General features: G+C 52.3%; 7 protein-coding genes across 7 annotated transcripts; 2 read left to right on the top strand and 5 right to left on the bottom strand.

Moving 5' to 3' along the window:
* Positions 1-1,346: 1,346 nt before the first annotated feature.
* BO70DRAFT_332314 (lipase family protein) lies at positions 1,347-2,646 on the bottom strand. The gene is made up of 4 exons (XM_025540916.1): positions 2,509-2,646; positions 2,285-2,450; positions 1,899-2,235; positions 1,347-1,834 (listed from the first exon to the last, which is right to left on the bottom strand). The coding sequence occupies exons 1-4, from the start codon at positions 2,594-2,596 to the stop codon at positions 1,529-1,531; spliced, it is 897 nt and encodes a 298-aa protein (XP_025401335.1). The 5' UTR covers positions 2,597-2,646; the 3' UTR covers positions 1,347-1,528.
* Positions 2,647-6,637: 3,991 nt separating this feature from the next.
* BO70DRAFT_332311 (uncharacterized protein) lies at positions 6,638-10,071 on the top strand (the record flags this gene model as incomplete). Its single annotated transcript, XM_025540915.1, has 8 exons — positions 6,638-7,079; positions 7,144-7,287; positions 7,334-7,395; positions 7,445-8,180; positions 8,359-8,543; positions 8,886-9,153; positions 9,199-9,825; positions 9,913-10,071. Exons 1-8 carry the CDS (start codon positions 6,900-6,902, stop codon positions 10,069-10,071), a joined length of 2,361 nt encoding a protein of 786 aa, XP_025401334.1. The 5' UTR covers positions 6,638-6,899.
* Positions 10,072-10,772: 701 nt separating this feature from the next.
* Positions 10,773-15,037, top strand: BO70DRAFT_332308 (TPT-domain-containing protein). Its single transcript, XM_025540914.1, has 7 exons — positions 10,773-11,270; positions 11,337-11,675; positions 13,511-13,578; positions 13,633-13,638; positions 13,711-13,928; positions 14,002-14,409; positions 14,567-15,037. Exons 1-7 carry the CDS (start codon positions 10,795-10,797, stop codon positions 14,807-14,809), a joined length of 1,758 nt encoding a protein of 585 aa, XP_025401333.1. The 5' UTR covers positions 10,773-10,794; the 3' UTR covers positions 14,810-15,037.
* Positions 15,024-15,799, bottom strand: BO70DRAFT_394339 (uncharacterized protein; the record flags this gene model as incomplete). The annotated part of the gene is made up of 3 exons (XM_025546452.1): positions 15,024-15,044; positions 15,304-15,547; positions 15,648-15,799. 3 exons carry the CDS (start codon positions 15,797-15,799, stop codon positions 15,024-15,026), a joined length of 417 nt encoding a protein of 138 aa, XP_025401332.1.
* An 820-nt stretch (positions 15,800-16,619) lies between these two features.
* BO70DRAFT_394338 (BTB/POZ domain-containing protein) lies at positions 16,620-17,306 on the bottom strand (the record flags this gene model as incomplete). Its single annotated transcript, XM_025546451.1, has 1 exon — positions 16,620-17,306. The coding sequence occupies one exon, from the start codon at positions 17,304-17,306 to the stop codon at positions 16,620-16,622; it is 687 nt and encodes a 228-aa protein (XP_025401331.1).
* Positions 17,307-17,572: 266 nt separating this feature from the next.
* On the bottom strand, positions 17,573-18,915 carry BO70DRAFT_421168 (putative serine-threonine protein kinase; the record flags this gene model as incomplete). Its single annotated transcript, XM_025547530.1, has 3 exons — positions 17,573-18,317; positions 18,380-18,711; positions 18,764-18,915. 3 exons carry the CDS (start codon positions 18,913-18,915, stop codon positions 17,683-17,685), a joined length of 1,119 nt encoding a protein of 372 aa, XP_025401330.1. The 3' UTR covers positions 17,573-17,682.
* A 753-nt stretch (positions 18,916-19,668) lies between these two features.
* BO70DRAFT_427389 (serine protein kinase) lies at positions 19,669-21,135 on the bottom strand. Its single transcript, XM_025547880.1, has 5 exons — positions 20,885-21,135; positions 20,520-20,833; positions 20,256-20,471; positions 20,086-20,204; positions 19,669-20,031 (listed from the first exon to the last, which is right to left on the bottom strand). The coding sequence occupies exons 1-5, from the start codon at positions 21,049-21,051 to the stop codon at positions 19,735-19,737; spliced, it is 1,113 nt and encodes a 370-aa protein (XP_025401329.1). The 5' UTR covers positions 21,052-21,135; the 3' UTR covers positions 19,669-19,734.
* Between the last annotated feature and the right edge of the window lie 1,778 nt (positions 21,136-22,913).

The raw sequence follows: 22,913 nt of genomic DNA, 5'->3' as shown, positions 1-22,913 counted from the left end.
TTATATAATTTAGTATTATAATATCTTGCACTGGCTCTATGCCTCACTCCCATCCCTCAAGCTATACGAAGGAGTCGAAGGGAAAAACAAATGGACATCTGTTATGTCTGAGCGCTTCAACCTTCACCTAACAAACGGCCGCGTCAAACCCCACAGGCAGTACTCCACTCAATCAAATAAAGTTCGTTCAATCTAAACGGCTCCCGAACCGGTACAGTCGACTCGGAGCATATCCCGAAGTTGCGGTGATCGCCTCCCTACAGCTTAATGCCTCACCTATCTATCTTTTAACTAGGCTGTCCTGGAAAAGAGAGGGAAATAATCAATCATAGTAGTAACTCCATCCTGATCCGACACCAACTTGATATCCATCTTATCGACAAGCTACCTCTCAGCCATTTTTTTGCACTTCAGTGGCCGCAAACCCCGACATGACCCTCCGATCGGCATCGGCGCAAATGCTCGATAGGGCTAACTGGGCCTGAACTGCTCCCACCCATCGGATCTCCGTCCAGAACATCATCCGAGCTGATGCTGAGACCACTTGATCTGCAGTTGGATTGTGAGTTATCGTCGGATCTTCATGGTTTAATCTACTCAACAGATAGTCGGAATTCAGATAGGATATTCCGACCGCTCACCGACCTCCGAGTCCGAGTCCGAATCCATTCGGGCACCTTCACCGCGCCGCACCGCCTCTCTCTCTCTTCCTTCCTTCCTTCCTTCCCAATTCCGTTATTCCCCCCCCCTTAATAACAGCATTAGTCTTCGGCGCCGACCGAGTAACCTTATAACCAGGAACCACGAACTATACCAACCCTATTAAGTCAAGGATCTAGTACCACAACAAACACACGTTTATAATATACGTAGTCACCAGTGACGCTTTTAGCCTATATACAACTCACAATCTCCCCCTCTTCGTTTCTTCTTTTTTGTGACTGCTGGGGGTAGGGTTGTCACCAATTAACCTAATTTAACCTGTCCCGCCGGCGGCATCAAATAGATGAACCACCCGTAGTGTACTTTGTACACGGCACTGGTCCTCCGTATCCGTAGTTGGTAATTATTATTTATCTATCTAGCATCTATCTACCGAACCAAACCCCGAGTCGGGAAAATGGTTTTTTTTTTATCAAATGTGGATCCCGATAGTTTAATCTACTTACGTACGCGGCACCGTTGCGGGCGTGGGCGAAACGTGGGTCGGGGGTTTTTCGGTGATTGATAGGGGGGCTGGCCTCTGGATTTCGGATTTTGGATTATTTTGGATGGACGATTGTGGGGATGTGGAAATTGTTGTTATTGGTTTTGTATTGTTTTTTTTCTTGGTTCTGGTGGATTATGTACAGTAATAGGTATCTAGGGTGGTCCTGTTTATTGTTTGTGCGGTTGGTGGATGGGAGAAAGAAGGAAGGGTGAAGGCTTGGTATTAGGATTAGGGCGCAGCGCACAGAGGGCCGATTAAGGTAATGGATATGGATGGATCCATGGATGTAGGGCTAGGGGGCTAGGAGGGGGGGATGGCTCAAGAGCATTCGCTGATGTAGATGAAGTACCACTTGTGGGCAGACACGCTGTCCAGCCAGGTGCCGTCGTTGCCCTCGGTGGAGTCCACCCCCACGATGTCGTCGACGTCCGAGTCGGTCACGGTCACGTCGTTGGCGCTGGTGATCCAGTACTCGGGGCTGAAGTGGTGGTAGCCCAGGAGCTTGGGCGGGAGCTTGGGCACGATGTCGTCTGTGTGGGTGACCCGGTAGTTGCTGCCCATGTCCTGGTCCGTGATGTAGTCGGCCAGCGCAAGGTTACCGATACGGGGTTGGCCGTAGTCGTACTGTTGATGGTTAGAGGTTTCTCTGGGAGAGGGATTGGGATTGGGATTAGGGGGGAAGACATACCAGGTCAACGGTGTATCCGGCGTTACGGAACACGGTGGCGGCGATGGCAGCCAGAGCAGCGCCGTAGCTGTGTCCAGTGAAGACGATCGAGTAGTCGGGGTACTCGGCAATCGCGGCCTCGACCTTCGCGGTGATCGTGGCACCGACGGTGTTCCACGCATCGTAGAACCCGCTGTGCATTTCACAGCCCGAACAGATGTCGCTCACGGACGTGAGGCCGAAGTCCAGGTCGGCGATCCAGTTCGCGAGATCCGAGCTGCCACGGAAGGCCACCACGACCGCCTCGTTGGTTGGGTCGACGGCGACGAAACCCGTCGCATCACCGAAGTCTGTGCTCCTGTGGATGGTTAGATCGAGCTGTGGTGAGGATTGCACGGGTGACTTACTCGTCGAACTCATCAATGGTCGTGGCGCCGGTAGCCTCGACCAGCGGGCAATTTCCGACGGAGCAGGTCAGGGTTGTACCGGCGGAGTCGATGTTCGAGGAGCAGTAGGATGCAGCACTGTACTGGGCGAAAAGGTCGAGCTTGTCGAGGACAGCAGTCGTCACGGCTGGTAGGGAATCAGTATGAGGGGACCCAACGGTGAGTGCAATGTAGGGCAAGCATACAGCGAGGCTGCACCGGGGCCGGGGCGGGAGCGGCCTGAGCCAGCAGACCAAGGGCGGCGACGACGCCCAGTTCCTTGCGGTTGAACATGTTCACGGCCGAGTGTCAAGTGAGACAGCGCAGGATGAGATTTGAGACAGGATCCGCTGCGTTTCTGGGGAGGGATCAGGAAGCATGGTGGCGATCGTTAATTTATAGGTGAGACAGGCCTGGCAAACGGGGGCTGTCACGACTCGACGGCCCATGACCGGGAATCTCCCGACGAATTGACACGAACCGTCAACGCCTGGACGGCGCAGGGCCGTGATAGCGTGATAGCGTCGTCGACTAGGACGTCCTGGGAGAAGAATTGGAAGAAATCGGGCCAACGTTCCTGGCGCTGCTGCTAAGGGCCAGGATTTAGCCCCAGAAGCTAGTCTGGCCGCGAATCAGCGCCCGCCCCTGGCCCCCGGCCTGAAACCGGGCCACGGCATGTCAGCAGTAAGGGGCGGCCATCAACCATGGCTTGCTGCTCGTGGCTGGCTGTAGGAAATCCCTGTCATCCGGTGGTTCGGGCAATGTTGTTGTTATTTGCACTGTGCACGCTACACCTGGTCTCCTCGACGCATGATGCTATCACGCTGCACCTCCCCTCGTCCTCGTGTCTCGGACTCAAGTGGGCGTCTTTCCCCCGGAAGGATCCCACAATCAATTGCCGCATTCTAGAACCCCAACCAATGATCCCCACCATGTGCCTGATTAGACATGAGCACTCTATCTGCTCCATACACTTCCACCAATCAGGGCAGCGCTTGCCCAATAAACTCGGATCACTGGGACCGACGCTAAAAGATGAGCTCAAGTTCGAAAGCTTGGCGGTGTGCTCCATATCCATTTGGGGCGCGGCAGTGAGTGACACTGGCACTGACCGAGACGAATCGGCATTATCACCGTCCGTTATCGGCAGGGGTTAGCATCCTGCAGCTGCTAGGATCCCCCTTTGCGCGCCTGACCATGGCGGTAGCTACGTCGACGGTCTCCGGTGGACGTCCTTTCGACCCTGGTCGACAGAGAGAATATAGACTTATCTGGAGGACACTTATCCGGGTGATATGGAAGTGAAGAGGTTAGCTCAACTCCGTGGTTACATCGCTCGTGGAAAGGATGTAGGGCTCGCGGTAAATACGCGGTGATCCGGTTGCCAGCTTCTTCCGCCTCCTGAAGGATCACGGGTGCTGGGGTTCGAACCACGGGGATGCTCAGTTGGTCACACCACCTGAATCATAAATGACCGCACTATAACCCTGACGGCGATCGGGGTGATCCGCTTTAGCCAGCAACAATAGCTGACGTGATATCGATGCTTTTGTTGGGGTAAATAAGACTCTGTATTTGGTATGGTCACTTTTAGGCCCTCATTTATTTTTCTCGGTGTCCGTGCTTTTTATTACTTTGGTCGACTCACTGAAATATTGTGGCCATGGCTTCGAAGTGTCCACTCGCTCAGTTTACCTGATTAATGACAGTTAGAGCAATGTCCCAGCAGCTAGCGCCTCCAAGCCAACCCCTATTGCCGTCAGTCCAGAAAGGCGCCTTCAGATCTCGCAGAGAATATAATGTTGTTTTGCAGACAAACCTCACATGGAATACAAAGTTGCGGAAGAGATAAGTATTCATGAGCACTTTTATGGATATTCATGGCAGACAATGATCGACTCTGTGGCCCGATCTAACCCATGACCCGCACCGGCCCACCAGACCCGTAAACGGCCGCCAGTGAGGTTAGAATCAACCATGGCCGTCATGATATAGATGTTTTGTTCTTGTGAAAGCAGGAAGAATCGAGATGAGCGATCGAGAATATATTTCAAACAGTGTCCAGAACTATTGTCGTGAGGAATCCTATTCACTGACAGCACCCTGACTGAGTGGAGCTCCAGTGCTTAGCAGGCTCTTCTCCTTCCCGAAGTTGAAATTCACTGCTTGACGCTGGATAAACAGAGGAAGCATGCCAGCATCTGTGAAAAAAGGCTTCTTACATCTCCTGAGATGTTGAAACGCGACCGTTTCTACACCCTAGTTGGTCATTTGACCGCCATCGTTCGCGAGTCCTGCTTCCGCACCCAATTCGAAGCTTGGGATGAGCCTTGCGAACTGCAGATGGCCTTTGAATGCGGCATCTGCCATTTCGTCGATTCTGTATCAACCAACCCAATCGCTCGCCACCTTCTACTCCGGGACCTTACTACCGATGACACAGACCGTGAAGACCTCACATGCGCGACACGCCTTGCAACTTGAATATACCAGCTTGTCTGGTCTGTAAACTCAGAAAGGGCAAATGCGACGGTCAGAAACCAGATGTCGGGTAAGGGGGCTTGTTTATCAACCGATCCAGAACCGGAGACTCCGACGAGAAACTCCCCAGACATATTAGGGACTCTATCTTCTCGATTTCGAATATATATACTTGAATGCGCAATTTTCTCGATCTGGAGTTGACAAGTGTCCGTATCTGACCGACAAGATACATGCTGCACTTGGACAGTTCAGCTAACAAAACGTACATGGAAACCAAGCGGCGCAACTTATAAGCATAATTAGCAGAAGTGCGCTCACCCCATCTCTCGAACGGCATCCCTCATTCTCTACAGCCAAACATAGCCTTTCAGCATGATTTCCTCGCTTTTGTTGCCACTTGAAGATAAGTTTCCGGAGTCCAACCAGGATGAAAATGGATGGTGCCGAGAGCATGGCTAAATGGTTTTCACAAGTGAGCGACCGAACTCATAACATGCGGCTTGGGAGTGAACTAGCAATGGTTTCGATTTAGAGACGAGTAGAAGTATTCCGACGGTCTCTTAATACAGGAACTCTTGTTCTGAAACCGATGCAGGAGAGTCTCTGCTGATGGAATGGCAGTCGTGGATTGGTTGAGAGTCTATATCTCAACCTCTCTACAAACCTCCAAATTCGTGATTCCAAAATGGTAATGCCACTGTCGTCAACGACAGACCCCTCCTTGATACCAGAGCCCGAAACCTGGAAAGCGACCAACGCATCCCGTTCAACCCTGCCAACCCCCCCTCCCGCCCCTTCCGCCCTCCGGACTGCCTGCGCAATCCCTTCCACTGGCCCCCATCACGACCTACAATTCGCCCTTCTCCCCCGACTAACTACGGTGTGGGTTATCATTGATGTAACCTTACGTTGCTTTGTCCATAGTGATGTGCGTCCGCACCCCCCACATGCGAGTTGCCTGGCTCGGGGATCTGTGTGAGATGCTCCGTGCTTGCTTCGCGGGAATTAGTTCCGGGATCAATTTGAAGCCCTGTCCTGGGGTCCGGTCTGTCATACGTGCAGCTTTTTCTTTCTGGATTGAAGATGTCTAAGGTTTCGCTGGCAGTGGTAAATTTTATAGTGGTTTTTGGAATTGGTGATCGCGTAGACCATGCAGAATATCACAGTTAAGGGGGATACAGCGATCCGGAGAACGAAAGCTGCGGCAAGACACGGCCGGCCATGTTATATTATAGTTGGAAGAAAGTTTGGGAGTGTTGGGAGAATGGGGGATAATGGAAAAAGAGAGAATCGGGAGGGGGAAAGCGTCCTTTAGAGGTGAGTAGTGAATCGTGACTCGGACATGGCTGAGGACACTCTTCAGTACGCGCGGGATGCAGTCGAGGTTGATCACCGGACCGTTAGAAATTGGTGGTTTTCTTCGTGCCCATATAAGAGACCCGAATAGCACTGTTCATGTTGGAGGCCTGTTTTGAATCGTTTGTAGCTACATTTGCGGCCAATGTCAATCTAAGGGACCCGTTAAGATAAGCATGTAAATCTACCTGGAATTGCAGTATAACACATATATCTATACAACCTGGTATCAACAAAAAATAGAGGACACCGATATGGAGTCCATCCCAGAGTTAGGGTTGAAACCGCCAGCAACGAGGACCGTTCTCCGTGTAAAACCTCCAACCCCAAAACGAAATCCCTCAGCACAACCCCCAACAGGCTGGAAACATTTAAGAGTTCTTTACGAATAAAACACCCAGAATCCCCAATTAAACATCTACAAATTATACAGCCGACCCCGACCTGACCGGATCCCGTGTCGAGCCCGGTTTCGGCAACATGTTTCTTTCCCCCCCGAGTTAAGACCCCGTTTCTGGCCGAAGAATGCCACCGCAACCAGAGATCCCCGGCTGTCTGTCTTTTGACTCACGCTTTCGCAACCGACATCTTCCGCAAAGAGTGCGACGCAATGGAGGCAAAATTTCCGAGTTCACGTCTCAAAAGTGAACATCTACGATATGTGCGACCGACTACACCACCACACCACACAACTTCCCCCCATCCAAGTCACTACTACCGATTTAACTGACCATTATCCATCGCACCAAACATCAAGATGATTCGGGGACGGTCCAGGATCCCGAAAATCGTCGTCGCGGCGCTCGCCAGCTATGTTCTTCTCACATTACTGCTCAGTGAGAAAGGGGGCCATTATTGGAATAAGGATTGGGTGGATATTGCGCGCACCACGTTGGAGGATCGCGCGTTGGAGCATATTCAGAATCAGACGCTTGGGGTGGGTGAGCTTTTTTTTTTTTTCTCATTCGCCTGGGCTGGGGGATTGGTGCTGACTCTACTAGTTTGAACACATATACGCCATCGGGTTGAAAGAGCGAACAGACAAGCGAGACTTCCTCACACTGGCTGCCTCCATGGCCGGCTTCCAAGTAGACTGGCTGGATGGTGTGCGACCGGATGAATTTAGCGAGAAGGCCTTGCCGAATGTGAGTATTCTCCATCCGAACTGTCTGTATCTGCTAACATCCCCAGGAAAACGGACTCAAGTCGTCGGAAATCGGATGTTGGCGCGCGCACATGAATGCCCTATCTGAGTCAGTCTCCCGACCATGCCAACCGAAAGATGCCCGCTAACTGTAACAGCATCGTCGAAAACTCCTACTCTACAGCCCTCATCCTGGAGGACGACGCCGACTGGGACATCAACATCAAAAAGCAACTCCCCGAATTCGCACGCGGCGTCCGCGCCCTCACCGGAAACACTGACTCGTCGCGCAACGCCCCCTACGGCACGAACTGGGATATCCTCTGGGTCGGTGGCTGCGCCTCGGCGGCCTCTCCCAACGAGACCCAGTTCTACGCCATCCCGAACGACCCGACCGCTCCGAGTGTAGAGCACCGCGGCACCTGGGGCGGACCGCTCGATGCATGGAAGAGGAAGTTCCCGGAGAACTCGACGCGGTTCATCTACCGGGCTGAGATGGGGTGCTGCACGTACGGATACGCGGTGACAAAGCGCGGCGCGGAGAGGATTCTGGCTGCGTTGTCGGTCGATCGCCTCGTTGCTGCGGTGGATAACTCCATGTCGGATATGTGTGGCGGCAAGGACGGGCGCGAGCAGATCGAGTGCTACGCGCCGTTTCCCAATATGATCGGGACGTATAAGGCGGCGGGTCGCGCGTCCAAGGACTCGGATATCCATGGCGGTAGCGACGAGTGGCATGAGGCGCAGGCCTGGAATTTGATGTATAGCACCAGACTCAATATCCATCGCCTCGTCGCGGGCCAGAACAAGGTCTATGCCCAGTACGATGAGGGGTTCCCTTGGTCGCGCCGCGTCGTGAACAGGGAGGACTTCGAGTATCCGAGGGGGATCTTGGTTACTTGAGCGGAAGTTACACATTTTTGGTTTGATTTCATTTCGCGGGCGTTATCTAGGAATGCATTGCCCTTGTGGCCCCTTGGTTGGAAGTTGTATATTAGCGCTCGGTTACGATTTGTTGGCATATGCGGGTTTTGGACATGCGAGGGGATATTCACACTCACCTACAACTTAGTCACTTTCATCAGCTATCAGGTCATTTCCAACAGTAAGCTCACGACACATCATCACACAGCTGTCGACGGAAACAGGGACAGGAGTCCAGCCAGGGCCCCAGGGGCCGAGGACCTGGACCTGGGCACCCACATTCCGGACCCGCGATCATCCCTTTCTGGCGTCCGTTTCCGGAACCCTATCCCAGTCCCCCGCCCCTGGCCCACGATCTTAGAAGTAACTATAAAGTGTAACCTGGACGCTTTTGCCCGGATTTATCGATCCTGATGCAATCCGGTGGTAGATCACGTCAGGTTGTGGGGCACATGATGCGTTAGCATGTTTTCATCGCCAGTCTGATTCCCCGGCTCCCTCCTCTTAATGTACTAGTAGCATTGGACTGTCGGTCATGACCACCGGTGCCATACCCCCAGACTCGAGGTGACTGTCAGAGTGGATCGGATGTGCCAAAGCCTCCGCTTACAATAAGGATCTTGGGCGCTTGAAGGCTCAGCATAGGGGATGCATCTTTCGGAAGATAGCATCTAGACACCCAGAAACGACAAGAGCCATTCCAATTGCTCTCACAATGGTTGTTGCAGGACCAGACCCGAAGGAGGAGGTCCAGGAGCATACAGGGCTGCTCAACTCGTTGAATTGCGATTCAGCGACCCCTCCACCGGACGATGTCAAGCTCGAGCTCGGATACTATACCACCGATGACGAGAAGAGGCTCTCAGACGCGCCAGAGCCGCAGGGTGGAAACATTCGGCTTCTCATTTGGATGACAATCAACATTGTCGCAACTGTTGCCATTGTAAGTTGACTTTGCGGATAATGGAGCCAAGAGCTGACAATCCAGGTCTTCACCAACAAATCCGTTCTCTCGAACGCAAACTTCCGCAACTCGCAGGTCTCTTTCGCAGCCTACCACTTCACCATCACGGGTTTCACACTATGGCTCGCATCCCGACCCTTCTGCGGCTGGTTCGAACCGAAGCATGTGTCTCCATACCGCATCCTCCATCTCGTCGCGGCGATGTGCATCCAGGTCATCTTCCAAAACCTGGCTCTGGCGTACTCGTCGGTTATATTCCATCAGCTGGCCCGTCTGCTCCTTACCCCCGCGACGGCGCTACTGAATTATACTCTATACCAGTCTAGCATACCCAAATCTGCATTTCTGCCGCTGGTGTTGCTGTGCACCGGAGTCGGGATCGTCTCGTATTTCGATTCTCTCCCGTCGTCCCACGGGAACGATACCACTTCGCCTGAGGGGATATTCTTCGCTCTTTCGGGAGTCTGTGCCAGTGCGCTGTATACCGTGTTGGTCGGGAGATACCACAAGAAGCTGGAGATGAGCAGCATGCAGCTTCTGTTGAACCAGGCGCCCGTCAGTGCTGCTGTCCTGGTGTGTATTGTTCCGTGGATGGAGACGTTCCCCGTTGTCTCGACTGTGCCGGGATCGCTGTGGGCTTCTATCCTAGCGGTAAGACTCCTGTTTTCTTCTTCATGCAAGGTTTAAGCTGACCTGGCGTAGAGTGGAATATTTGCCTGTCTGGTCAACCTGTCGCAGTTTTATATCATCGACGCGGCGGGTCCAGTGACGAGCACCGTGATCGGACAGCTGAAGACTTGCATCATCGTGGGCTTGGGGTGGATGCTCAGCGACCATCGGATTATGCACCAGAGCATTGCAGGGATTTTCCTAGCTCTGACGGGGATGAGCTTGTAGGGCTCCCACTCTCCACTGAATATGACGCTCGCTAATCGGGTAACAGGTACATGAAGATTATGCTTAAGCATCAGAAATAAGGATGGGTGGACCGGAAGGTGTACAGTAGGCGTGGTAATGGAATGGCAGAGGAAATTGGTACATATTTTGGTTTTTTTAGCAGATCTTTATTACAAGCTAGTATGCGGAGCAGATTCACTGGATCTTTCCAGTGAATGGGGTCAAACTTTATCCTACGGTCAAATTGAAAATTATTCTGCTACTGGTCCCCATACTCTAAATTCTGGCTATGTGGCTATCCACGACAGTTACCATCTACAGAAAGACATCGCCATATGCCCTGTCAGAATAAGCTTTATCCCAGCCTCCCCTGACATCGTGGGCGCTGCTTTCTACCAAGACACCCCGGACAACCCAGTTTATGCGCATACTCGAGCACGTCAACTTCCGTTTTCGGAAATTGCCCACGACTGAATGCGACCTGGGGTTCCTGAGCCCGACAGCACAGCAAGTCGCCACAAACAAAACCCGAGTCCCCGGCAGCTCAGTTCAGCGGGGTTCTAAAAAAGAACGGCCGCATGATCTCGGCCTCCCCGACCTCCTCCTCGCAACACAACTGACAGCTACACCTCCGGGGTGCCCTACATCTACATCTACATCTACCCCCCGAGCACCCATCCTCACCTATCCCCCCCACCAACCGTCGCCCACACCCCCGTCCTCATGATTCCCCAATCTCCCCGAGCGTCAGGCCTACAATGGCTCACAGCGCAATTCAGCCGACGCCGCTTCCAGCTCTCCCTCGCCGTCGCAACCACCATCTCCCTCTTCTACTTCCTGCGTCTCAACTTCCTTCCCACCGACTATGACACGCCCTTTCACAACACCCCGTACGCGCGGTCACTATCAGCCAGGGACCTCCTCGCCCGCCCCCTCTCCGACGACATAACCACCATCCCCAAGATCATCCACCAAACGTGGTTTCCCGCCGGCAGCAACATGAGCGAGAACGCCCAAGCCTGGGTGCAGACCATGCGCGAGCAGAACCCAGACTGGGAATACGTCCTTTGGGACGACGAGACAAACCGCATGCTCGTCGAGCAGTATTTCCCCTGGTTTCTGACGGATTACCTTCGTCTCCCGAAGGAGATCCATCGCGCGGACGTGGTGCGGAATCTGTATATGTATCGGTTCGGGGGGTGAGTTCTCCATCCCTGCGTCCTCCTCTGAGTCGAGTTGAATGAAACCCTACTAACAGATCATAGAATGTACGCCGACGTTGACACCGAAGCCCTTCGTCCCGTCGAAGGCCTCTTCACCGGCCACGCAACCTCCCTCGACAAACACACGCGCACCCTCTCCGGCTACAGCAAAAACAAAGATACCACCCAGCGTGGCTTCGTCGGGCACATGGCACACAAGCCCGGTCTCGACGGCCCCGCCGCCGTCCCCAACGGCTGGATGGCCTCGCCCCCCGGCCATCCCTTCTGGCTCCTCCCTGTGATCCACGTGATCGAGAACCCTAACGGGAACGGCGACGGGTCGGTGGAGTCGCTTACCGGCCCTGGGGCGCTGGCGGATATGTTGCGCAAGTACTACACGGAGTTCAGCGATCGCTCTGTCAAGGGTTTCGCCTGCGATAAGATTCGTCGGTGGTCGCCCGGGTGGGATTTGTTCTGTGGGTCTGGGGCTGGGACTGGTGTGGAGGGCGATTTGTTGAATAAGATGGTCGTGCTGCCCCGCCAGCAGATCTATCCGTATAGTTGGACGGATGATAAGAACCCCGCGTGTTTGGCGGCGTATGGGAACCCGGAGTTTGATCCGGAGGAGTGTAAGAGAGTCATTGATGTCGAGGAGTGGCCGAGTTACTTCATTACGTACTGTACGCATTCGTGGTGACGATGGTGGCGAGACTGGATATATTTTGCATTTGTGGGGAACATATGATGTGGATGACTACTTTGCCTGTCGGGGTTGGAACTTGGGGGACTTACCTGGGTAATATCATACAGCGTTTTTCTTTGGCCATCATTTTGCTATGTGTTACAACTGTAGATGTAGCATGATGATGTCATGACCGTGCAGGATCATCAGTTCATGGTTCCTGCCCTAACTATGGGGTGCAAATCATGCCATGCCATCCATGCCACTGTTCCCGGCGGGTACCTGTCTCTTTCCCGGTCGTTGGTTGGCCAATTGCAGCCTGGAGGACGCATCCGTCAGCCCTACTTTGCCTTCCCCCTCACTAGACCTGCCGATCGGCCGCATTCCGAGACTATTGCCATTGATTGCGTTAGGCAGCTGGAATTCCAGCATTTAGCAACAATGTCTGCCTGGTTTCTGCGGCCGCTGGTAATGCATCATCCCTCCTGCACAACCTGAGGAAATTTTCCCACTGGCTACGTCAAAGGGAGCTAATTAAGCTGGCTGACTGACTGACTGACTGACTGACTAATGACTCCCTCAGCCTCCCCCTGTCTCACATTGAGACTTTTCCCCCTTGGGGCCTGAAAGGATCGTAGCGGAAGCTCCCGCCAGCACAAGCTAGCCAGAGTCAGACCCAGACCAGACCCAGGGCCCTGAAGATCCTGTTCTTTGTGGACTTGCTGGTGGCAGCTGGACTGGCAGCTGGACACATCCAATCCCCAACAAAGTCAATCGCTCACCGGTCCCTGACCCAGTCTGTGCCATCGCCTGATCGGGCGAACCCAGCCCGCAGACCCCGTATTTTGTGATGCCTCGCACAGCACTAAAACAGGGCCTGGCACGCGCGGTCCAATGGCACCGGAGTTTAAGTGGCCGCCTACGGACTAGCCGAAGCTTGACAGCCATCCATGTTGTCGTTACTTGTTAGCTAGACTACTACTAGGTACTGCTTGGGGCACGGGGTATGGTAGGGTAGGTTGCACCCGATCGCATTATCCACCCATCCGCAAGCAGCCAGCGTCACACCCAACCTCGTCTCGTCTCGTCTCTTTCTTTAGACTGCGAACCTCCCCCTCCCCCCCCAGGTCTGGGTTTGGGTTTGGTTTTGGAATTTCCAGGTCTAGGTCCGCGGGTTGGTTTTGCTGTGCGCGCTGCTTTGGATTGTCGGTGTATCATTGTTTCTCTATTCTTTGTCTCTTATATATCCCGCGACTGCCGAGTACCTAATCTTCTGGTGTCCTTGGTCTGCCCACCAATGGCAACCACTACTTCCGGATCTCCCTGCTGAACCCTTGTCTGTGGGACAGACACACCCACCCACACACCTACCTATCCATCCATCGATCTATTTATCTGCCCTCCAGATGACGATCTTGGATCTTCCTCCGAAGGAGGCGCCTGTATGGCCTATTATCCTGGGGATTCTGTACGTAGCCTCCCACTAACTACCTACCTACCTACCTACCTTCTATACACATACATTATATTGTGTGCATATCTAATACATCTCCAGATCATGGGTCTTCTGGTCCAATCTGACCATCCTGTTTAATAAATGGGTTATAGAGTCGACGGAATTCCGTATGTCTCTCTCTCGCCTCCCTATTACTGAATGCCCTCGCTAACATGTCGCAGGATACCGTGAGTCAAAACCATCACCACCACCACCACACCTCTCACTACAAAAATATGATACACGGCTAACCTCCACAGCAATCATCCTCACAACATGGCACCTCATCTTCGCCACGCTGGCGACCCAACTCCTCGCCCGCACAACCACCATGCTCGACGGCCGCAAGAAGATCAAAATGGACGGCCGCACCTACCTCCGCATGATCATCCCCATCGGCATCCTCTACAGTGGGAGTCTCGTCTGCAGTAACATTGTTTATCTCTATCTTAACGTCTCGTTTATTCAGATGCTGAAGGTAACCCCCTCCCCCCAAATCCCCCCTTCCCCCCCCAGAATACCTCAATAGCTGATAAGAATTACAACAAAAGGCCGGCGGCCCCATAATCACCCTCCTAACAACCTGGCTCTGGCGCCTCTCCCACCCCTCCCTGGAATCCTTCATCAACATCCTGATCATCGCCCTGGCCGTCTCCCTCGCCGTCGCCGGCGAAGTCCAATTCTCCTGGCTGGGCGTGCTCTTCCAGCTCTCCGCGCTCTTCTTCGACGCGAACCGTCTCGTCATGATCCAGATTCTGGTCTCCGACGAGGGCCAGAAGATGGACCCGCTGGTCACGCTGTATTACTCGGCGCCGGTTTGCGCGTTCACGAATTTTCTGATCGCGTGTGCGACTGAGATGCGCGAGTTTCGGTGGGCGGTTGTGCCGGAGACGGGGTGGGGTGTTCTGATGGCGAATGCCGCTGTGGGGTTTATGTTGAATGTCTCGATTTTTGTCTTGGTATGTGTGATTTCCCTCTGCTTTTTATCCCGTTTCTCCTTTTTTTTTTTTTTTTTTTTTTTTGTTTTTGCTTCGTTGGTTGGATGAGGTGGTGGGTGGGGTTAGAGATGGGTAGAGTCAGGCGCTGTAGGCTGGGAGTGGACTAACTTCAATGCAGATTGGAAAAACCTCCGGCCTAACAATGACGCTCGTCAGCGTGCCGAAGAATATCCTCCTGATCGTCTGCTCCGTGCTCATCTGGGGCACTGTCATCAGTGGGCTGCAGATCTTCGGGTATACGATTGCTTTGCTCGGGCTGTTGTATTATTCCGTCGGATGGCAGACGATCAAGTCTCGGTATGATGCTGGGTATACGAGGCTGGTGGGACATGATAAGTTGCAGGATGGGGAGAATGTTTGATTTTGGCTGGACGAATTCAGTAGGCGTTGGGTTGGGGGTGGGTTGGTGTTGTGTTGGATTTGCGTTGGGATATTGGTATGAAGTGCATTTTGGAGTTTGGGATTGGGATTCGGATTGGGATTAGGTTGGGGTTGGGTGTATGTAATTTCTAAAAGGGTCTTGGTTTCATTTACAGGGTGATGTGATAATATCATGATATGAAATATAACGAAGATCAGTCTTTTGCAGTCGGGAACTATTTGTATGATAAATTAGTTATCAGTGTTGAATCAGCAACCGGCTACCGCTGAAATGGAATCGTAATTGCCAATGGTCGCTGCTATGAGAGGGTATTAACGGTTGTAAATGATACGAGCGTGCTAGGTACAAAAATATTATTCCCCCAAACCTCCCATTGTCCAGGTAATCAATTCTTTACCATTCGTGTAGCACGATAAACTTACTATTGAGTATCCATGAATACAAAACCAGGAAAGAAGAGTGTAAGCACGTACAATACCACCCTGATCCCCCCCCAAGCTCCCCGACAGCGTCTCCATTGCCGACGGTGTCGCCGCGACCTCCTCGTCGATCTGGGCCTGCGCGACCGCGGCACTCTCCTGGATCATCTCAATGGTCTTCTCATCTGGCAGGCGGAACATCTCGAGAGTATGGCTCACGTTATCCACACGGGACTGCAGGCCCTCGATGATCTTTTTTTGTTGCTGGAGGACATCAGGACGGGACGCCTTTGAAGGTCTTGGGCGCATAGGTTGTACGTACCGCTGTGATAACCTTCGTTACGGTCGCTTCGGCGTAATCGCAGGACTCCTCCAGTTTGGCCTTCTTCTAGACGAACACGACGTCCTCGTCGGACGACGTTTTGATGCTGCGGAGGCTGAGTTTGTCGACCAGGACTAGCCCCGGTTGGATACACTGCTCATGCACGGTGAGGTACATGCTCGTGATGCCTCTGTAGAGTGAGAAGCTGGAGCAGATTTGCATGGCCATTTGAAAGATTATCTACTGCAAATGAGTGAGTGTCTGTCTAGCACCATAGAACCAGGATTCTAGAAGATGGGTTGTTCACGGGCCGGAGACGCCGATTCCTTGAAATTCGTCCTTGGCGACGGCAATGGTGCAAGTGGGTAAGTCGGGATATATCTCATGGCTGCTTTCTCCGAGTGGATTCTTAATGTGGTCATAGTCACCTGTTGTGGCGGTGTTTCTGTTTATATATTTTGTGGATATCATGGTGTTTAGGGCGATAAAATGTCTGTGTGACCATGTACTATTTATCCGATAAGTGATCAAAGGAAGTTTCCAAATATGAAATGTACCCGGCGAATAATAGTGCTAAAATATTTCTTCTATCCTCATTTTTCGTGTGTCTCTGATTGCTGCATTGTTTCTTCTCGAGGGAGTCCACCCGAAACTGGGCCACCCAAAGCAGCCTACGCGTATCGTAGCGGAAAACAACACAACATCCCATCCACCACGATATCGCAGACCATTTCAAAACGGCTCGCATCGAAGGAAGGAAAGAATGTGCAAACTGCTAACTCAAATGCCAGAAGACGGGCCGGCTGTCAAAGGGCTACTGCAGAATACTTGGGTGACTGGAGAGCCCAAAGCCGTGTTAACAGTATGCAAATGGCATTAATGCACCGAAGAGTTGTATTATGAGAGAAAATAAGCTTCGTTCTGAATCAGGTTGCCTCATGAACCAGATTCCAACTTTTCCAGCAACTGACCAGTAAATCCACCACCAAACATAATGAAGGTCGAATATAATAACCGCGAGAGAAGAATACTCAGTTCAGAGATAAACTCAGAAACCTTCAGACGCCGAATCGCCTGGATCTTGAAAAACCGGCTTCCGACATTTATCCATATCGAACATGACCCGCTTCATGATGCGAACTACTCTCAGCGCCGGTTCCTCACCATACTCCACTGGCCCTTCCCCCTTGAAATTCCGGCATTTTCTGCGACATCTGTCCGACTTTCCCATGTGAGTTGGGATTTCCCGAGGACAGATATAAACCTTATTCGTCGTTAATGAAACATTGTATTCAGTATCCGCCGCGGATGTCTCAATCTCTGCGTAACAAACATCCACGTTCTTTTCGGAGATGTCATAGCGGATTGTGACGGCCTTATAGTATATTTCTTCCTCTAACCACTTCCGTAGCACATCGATCCCAAAATACCTTGCCTCTTCCAAGATAGCAAGGTACATCGCGAGGTCATGGCCGGTCCGTTTATCATAGAAAAGAGGGAAGACGCCCCGACGGAGATACCGAAGGATGTGCTCGAACAAATCCGGATCGGCGTCGATGAAGTATGATCCGTCGGGAAGTGCGTTCTTCCAGTGACCTTGCAGGAGAGATTGGAAGAATGTACTCTCATCGAGGGTGTAGAGGGTCGTGGTGAATCTGCGCTCCCCTACCTGTAAGACGATCGGGGCGTCTGTAGCAGTGGTAGGGGTTGGTTGTGGATCGGTATCTTGGCTCATTGTGGAAGTATTTTTTCCGCTGGTTTTTGCTGTCGATCAGTTGCGTTGCTGTGTGCAACTTGTCAGTCGTGGAGGGCAGCAGATCGGCTGTTACTTATACTATATCGCCCGGAGGGGCTGGGCGGGGAAGATGATGGCATCCGTGGTCCTTTACGGGATTTACTTCCACCACCTGCCTTAGGTGGGATCGCACGTCCGATATTTAACGACACAACCATCATTTTCATCTGATTAGTTATTCCGAAAGTCCCACCATATCCCATCAACAGCCACCATATTCCGTAAACAGTGAACATTCACCATTGACGACCAAGACATCCCGCCCCCAACCCCACCAAATACCCAAGATACAAAACCCAACACCATCAGCACGACCTCAAACTATGCTATGGAGCCATCGAGCATTCAGCAAAGCACCAGCAGGCAGACGATCCTCCGGGTTGATTCTCAACATAGCCCAAAGCATGGACAGAAGGTCCGTATTCTCCTGGTTCAACTCCCGGCCTACCCAAACATCAAGCCTCGCGCGAGGGCCGTCAACCGCGCCCTGCAGGCGACCCTTTTCATCGAAAAAGCGCTTCACGAGCTGCTTGTCGGCGCGAGAGAGCAGCCGGTGAGGAAACGGACCAAGCACGGCGTCCATCTCGGCCAGGTGATATCGCATGTTATATTCCCCATTCACGGTCCGGCCGTTAAACATCTGATGACAGTCAAAGAACTCCGGGAGCATGACGCCGACGCTCCAGATGTCTACCTCCGTGCTCCACGGTGCCTTGAGGAGGGCCTCTGGGGCGCGGATTATCCGCGGTTGGATGTTCTCGGTGAGGTGCTGGTCCACCCAGCTCGCGAGACCCCAGTCGCAAATGACCACTTGCACCCCCCAGAGCCAGTATGGGCGGTCGAGGTTGAGGGTCCCGAGATCTGCATCGGGGTTGGTCTCCTTGGCCTTTAGCCAGCGTTCGATCACGGAGTAGTCTCGAACTTTTACCATAATATTATCAGATTTTATGTCTGTCGGGAAGAGTGCGTTAGTGTTTGGGTTTCTTGGGCGGACGCCCAGGACCATCACCTACCCGTATGGATAACCCCACAGGAGTGCGCATACTCCAATGCCTTCAGCAGCTGGCGGGTGATAGACTTCAGGATGGTATCGGGGATTCTGGCGTCTTTGAAGAAAAAGCTGAAGCGCCGTAGATCTTCCGCAAGAACCTCCATCACGAGACAGACGTGCCGCCCAAGCGGGCCTTGGTAGATGAAGTCGTCCAGCAGAAACAAGACATGTCGGTATCCCGGGTGCGTGGTATCAGCCGTCCGAAGATGCTTCAAGATCTCGAGTTCGAACAGGCCATTCTGCCCATCGTACCACTTGGGGTTAAGAATCTTGACGGCCTTGTATGTTAGCTGCCTGCAAAGATGAGTTAGTATCCTCTCGCGGGATATGTTGTGCCACAACCTACCGTTGATCCTTTACCAGCCAGACGGACGAGAAAGCCCCCCAGCCAAGCTTTATGATAACCTCATAGCGGTTGTGCAGGAGCTGATGAGGATATACAGGGTCGACATCGGGGTTATCGTTATCGGAACCGCGATCAGTCACAAAAGACGCCATATCGGCCCAGGATAGCTGCAATCGTCTGGAATACGCGATATTCGAAAGAGAAAGAAATCCTGGGATAAGGAAAGGAAGCCCAAGGTGGGGTGGAGAGAGTAAAAGAATCTCTGCGCATGGTTGCTTATAACCTGCACCTACTGACCGCTTTCTGCTACCCATCTGAGTGAAGTTAAAGAGGGAATAACAGTAAATAGCAGATAAAATTCACATATCAACTGTCTCATCCTTAGCACCATTCCAGACAATGGTTGTGAGGGAGGCTTGGAGAATCAGGAACGATTGAACCGTGCTCAATGGCATCCATGGATCACATCCAGACATTCATTAGGACATTGTTGCGGGGAGCAAATGGCAGGAGACCAATGCGGCAACAGGAGTACTCCTTATCACACCCTCCTAGGAAGTGGGAATACAGTCCTGGCAGCGAACAATAGTATTCCGTGATAGAAGTTATATTCCTTCGTCTGAAGAGTGAAGAGCCGAAATGCCGATGTGGTCGTGGCTGGCGCATTTCTGGGCAATCAGTGCGGCGCCGGAGCTTTTGGTCATGGAGGGGAATTGGTTTGGGGGTAACGATGGGGATGTGGAAGTGGTGTGAAGGTAGAGGTGGAAGGGGGGGGGGGGAGGTCGGGGTATGGAGCGTAGTAGATCGCAAGAAATTGGACGGAATCTAGCCCCAGTTATAGCCCTAATTTCCAATATTCATCCAATAGTCCCAAAGGGTGCTGTAATTAGGTATAAGGCAGTATGCAACCAATCAATCAATGGATATTCATCTCAAGACTACAGATAGCCACCCTCATTGGATCAAGAACCTCATCCATCAACTACCCCCATCAGAAACGGATGGCTGAGTAACTTCTCCACCGACAATCTCTTCTTAGGCTCTATCTGCAGCATGGACAACAGAAACGAAACAAGTAGCCAAAGATCCTCCCCGCCAAAGTCAGTTGGCAATCTATCTCGTAGGTACCTGGTAAAGTGCTCCCGCGTCCGTTTCTCATCGCCCAGTAGCTGGTTGATAAGGCGACTATGTTCCCTATCAATTTGGTCCTTTCCGAGACCAAAAGTTCCCAGGGGAAAAAGGGGCTCATTGGTTGCTAGTTCGAATATCTGTGCGGGGGGTTAGGCAATTGTTAAGGGTTTCGCGATGGAAGGAAAGCATACAAGACAGCCCAGCGCCCAGATGTCAATGGTTTTATCCCAAGGTTCTCCGTGAATCAGCTCAGGCGCGCGTAGAGCGGAGGGAGCTACTGGGACTGTGTCGCGATTTCGGCTCGAGATAGCTAAAATCAACCGTCAATCGGGCGCAGGATGCACTGTGATATTGCCCTCACCTCCCCCCAGATCCCCAATCCTAACTAGCAGCGTAGACGCATCTGCATCGTCAAGCTCACCCCGACGTATTTGCGAAGCCACCAGGTACTCTGGAGCGCTACTATCAGCTTCCACCCCCTCAAGCCATTTGACCGTGCTAAGCTCTGGGGGTTGCAGAAGAAGCTCATTTTGCGTGAGCCCGGCCACCGTGAAGAGTATGCTCGCTGGTTGGAGATCTGCATCAAGTCAGCGGATGTCCCAAGCCATCAATGGTACAAACCAACCGCAGTGCGCAATATCCGCTGCATGGAGAAGGTCCAGACCAAGCAAGATCTGTTTGGAGATATTTCGCACATATTCCGCCTCCCGAGGCTTTCCTCGGATCGTCATCGCCTCGCCGTTAGATATCATCGCCGGAAACACGAGACAGAGATGCGTTCCATTGGGACCGTCATGGTGGAAATGATCCAGTAGTTGAATGACATGATTCTGGCCTGGATGGTCAGCACCTGGTGCAGATAAGCGTAGAAGAGTAGAGAGTTCTCGGCTGGCCTCGGAAACATCGGCTTTGAGGATTTTCAATGCAACCTGGTGGTCGCTATTCCGTGTCAGCGAGTTCGGTTGATTCTAGTGACTGATTGGGGCTTACTCTTGATCCTTTGCCAGCCAGACCGTGCAGGATTGCCCGAATGCCAGCTTCCCAATGACCTCATATCTCCCATCCAGGGTATCGCCCAGGTGGACTGGATGGTATCCCCCAAGGCGGTATCCCTCTACCGGCTCCACGATGCCGTGAATTGTCTCAAAGCGAGGCATTTTTATTCATCTGATAATTAATTCACCGGCTCCATTTCACTTATGCGAGCTGGAACACTGGAGATGTGGTAATGGCCGAGGTTGGTTGCAGTTAAGGTTTGATAGCGGGGTGGAAGTGGCAGTTGGAACTGGGTCGTGCGCGGGTGCGGGGAGAGCGTGCTGGTGAATAAAGATCCCCCTTTCCATTACTCTCTGCTTTAGGCAGGCTCCACACAGAAGCTTTCATTTTCTTCTGCTATTCTAATCTCAGTGTACCGACCGCTTCTACATATATAAAGACCACCGCAGCAAAAGGAGACCTCCCCACCCGAGCCTGGAAAGAAGATGAGCATAGTAAATATAACCATAAAACCGGACAAGCTTTGGTGAGGCGTGCACTTCCAAAGGTTCAAATTATGAGTTTACTCATCCCGTCCGTGCTGTCACTACTGCTGTTGTCCCGTCCCCCGCCTTTCTTTCAAACTCTTGCCTGATATTGTCCCGGCCTGGACCAGCTGGGGCTGTGCTTGAAAGTTTCCTGTCATCCTTCCCCTAATGACACCTTGTGAATAGTTACTGCAGTCCCCTCAAACTTACCCCAAACTTCTCAACGGTTTCAGAGGAAAAGTGGTAGTGCTTTCCGCATATCCAGTCTCGGGTTCCTGTGTCGTTCCTGCTATCCGTATCACACCAGTGCATGATCTATTTGCTGCCGGTATGGAGTATAACTCTCTGGGGATGTTACATCCAGTTTCCAAAATGAAGCCAGAAGATAAATCTGCCGTTCTGTGGCAGCTGCCTTAAGGGACGTTCAGAATGATCACCAAAGAAAGACTGAAAAAGGCTGTGGACGTTAAACAGCCGCAAGTTTGATACAAGAGGTATCCCCATCACTTTCTACAGAAGGGAATATGCATACCATATCATTTGACCTCTGACGCCCATTCTAGATCATGGGACTGGGACTATCAGACCAGTCACCGCTCAGTCTTTGTTGTACCTGATCCCCAGTCTTTGGTTCGTGCTATTATACCTTCCTGTCGTTCCATGCCATTAACGCATTTTATCCAGAATTATCTCTGATTGCGACGAGTGACTCGCCACTATTGTTAGGCAGATATGGATAGAATTAACTGCTGTGAGAGGTTGATCAGTCTCTTTCCCTCCTCTTTTAATCCTCTTCCTCTCCCCCCCCTTCCCATCCTCTTCTTTCTCTCTCCCACCCTTTCCTCTGTTGAACCGTCGTGCTCGCATGGTCTTGCCACGTTCAGCCCGGTATAGCAGGATGTGGCCCTATCAGGAGTACAAGCAGCTGGGGCACTGCGTGATCTGCGGTGAGGAGTTCGGTCGGAAGTCCACATTTCGAGCTGGTAAGTCTGCCTGGTTATCTCCTTTCTCTGTATCTTGCTGATCAGACCAAGTCTTCATGCGAGACTATGTCAGCGGCACTGTTTCCATCAGCGATCCACTGGTTTTTAACGAGCACAACACCACGGACGTCTGGGACGGCGATGAGATCATTATGGAGGTCAGCGTCCAGACGATCTCCAACTTCACCGTCCCATGCGTCCACGATATGTGCTTCAAGCTGTCGGGAAAGCCGGACGTCGAGCAGCTCTACTACTTCGGCAACGCCATGACCCCGATTTTCGAAGACGCGATCAAGAACAACGCCTTTGGGGACCCGAGTGCTTTCACCCGGACCTTCCAGAACCTCATAGATCTTTGGAAGATAACCGACGCCCCTGCATCCAACGAGTCGGGCAGCAGAACCCTCACCAGAGTTTTCACCAGTGTGCCCACCGGCGAGGTCCCTACCGGTCACGACATCACTCTGCCCGCAATACTGACCGCGATTGCCCGTCATCTTCCCGTGGAGCTCG

This window comes from Aspergillus heteromorphus (genome assembly GCF_003184545.1).
Source record: "Aspergillus heteromorphus CBS 117.55 chromosome Unknown BO70scaffold_6, whole genome shotgun sequence".
Lineage (NCBI taxonomy): Eukaryota > Fungi > Ascomycota > Eurotiomycetes > Eurotiales > Aspergillaceae > Aspergillus > Aspergillus heteromorphus.
The sequence above is the reverse complement of the archived record's forward strand: the minus strand, read 5'-3'. Positions and strand labels throughout refer to the sequence as shown.

What these genes read in the sequence shown, in the direction of transcription:
- BO70DRAFT_332314 (XM_025540916.1), bottom strand. Translation starts at nt 2,596, where the DNA reads ATGTTCAACCGCAAGGAACTGGGCGTCGTCGCCGCCCTTGGTCTGCTG. An exon ending in GGCCCCGGTGCAGCCTCGCT is followed by an intron (nt 2,451 to 2,508) that starts GTATGCTTGCCC and finishes ATTCCCTACCAG; the next exon opens with CCGTGACGACTGCTGTCCTC. An exon ending in CCGGATACACCGTTGACCTG is followed by an intron (nt 1,835 to 1,898) that starts GTATGTCTTCCC and finishes AACCATCAACAG; the next exon opens with TACGACTACGGCCAACCCCG.
- BO70DRAFT_332308 (XM_025540914.1), top strand. Translation starts at nt 10,795, where the DNA reads ATGATTCCCCAATCTCCCCGAGCGTCAGGCCTACAATGGCTCACAGCG. An exon ending in TATATGTATCGGTTCGGGGG is followed by an intron (nt 11,271 to 11,336) that starts GTGAGTTCTCCA and finishes AACAGATCATAG; the next exon opens with AATGTACGCCGACGTTGACA. An exon ending in CGTTTATTCAGATGCTGAAG is followed by an intron (nt 13,929 to 14,001) that starts GTAACCCCCTCC and finishes TTACAACAAAAG; the next exon opens with GCCGGCGGCCCCATAATCAC.
- BO70DRAFT_427389 (XM_025547880.1), bottom strand. Translation starts at nt 21,051, where the DNA reads ATGCCTCGCTTTGAGACAATTCACGGCATCGTGGAGCCGGTAGAGGGA. An exon ending in TGGCTGGCAAAGGATCAAGA is followed by an intron (nt 20,834 to 20,884) that starts GTAAGCCCCAAT and finishes GACACGGAATAG; the next exon opens with CGACCACCAGGTTGCATTGA. An exon ending in AGCGGATATTGCGCACTGCG is followed by an intron (nt 20,472 to 20,519) that starts GTTGGTTTGTAC and finishes GACTTGATGCAG; the next exon opens with ATCTCCAACCAGCGAGCATA.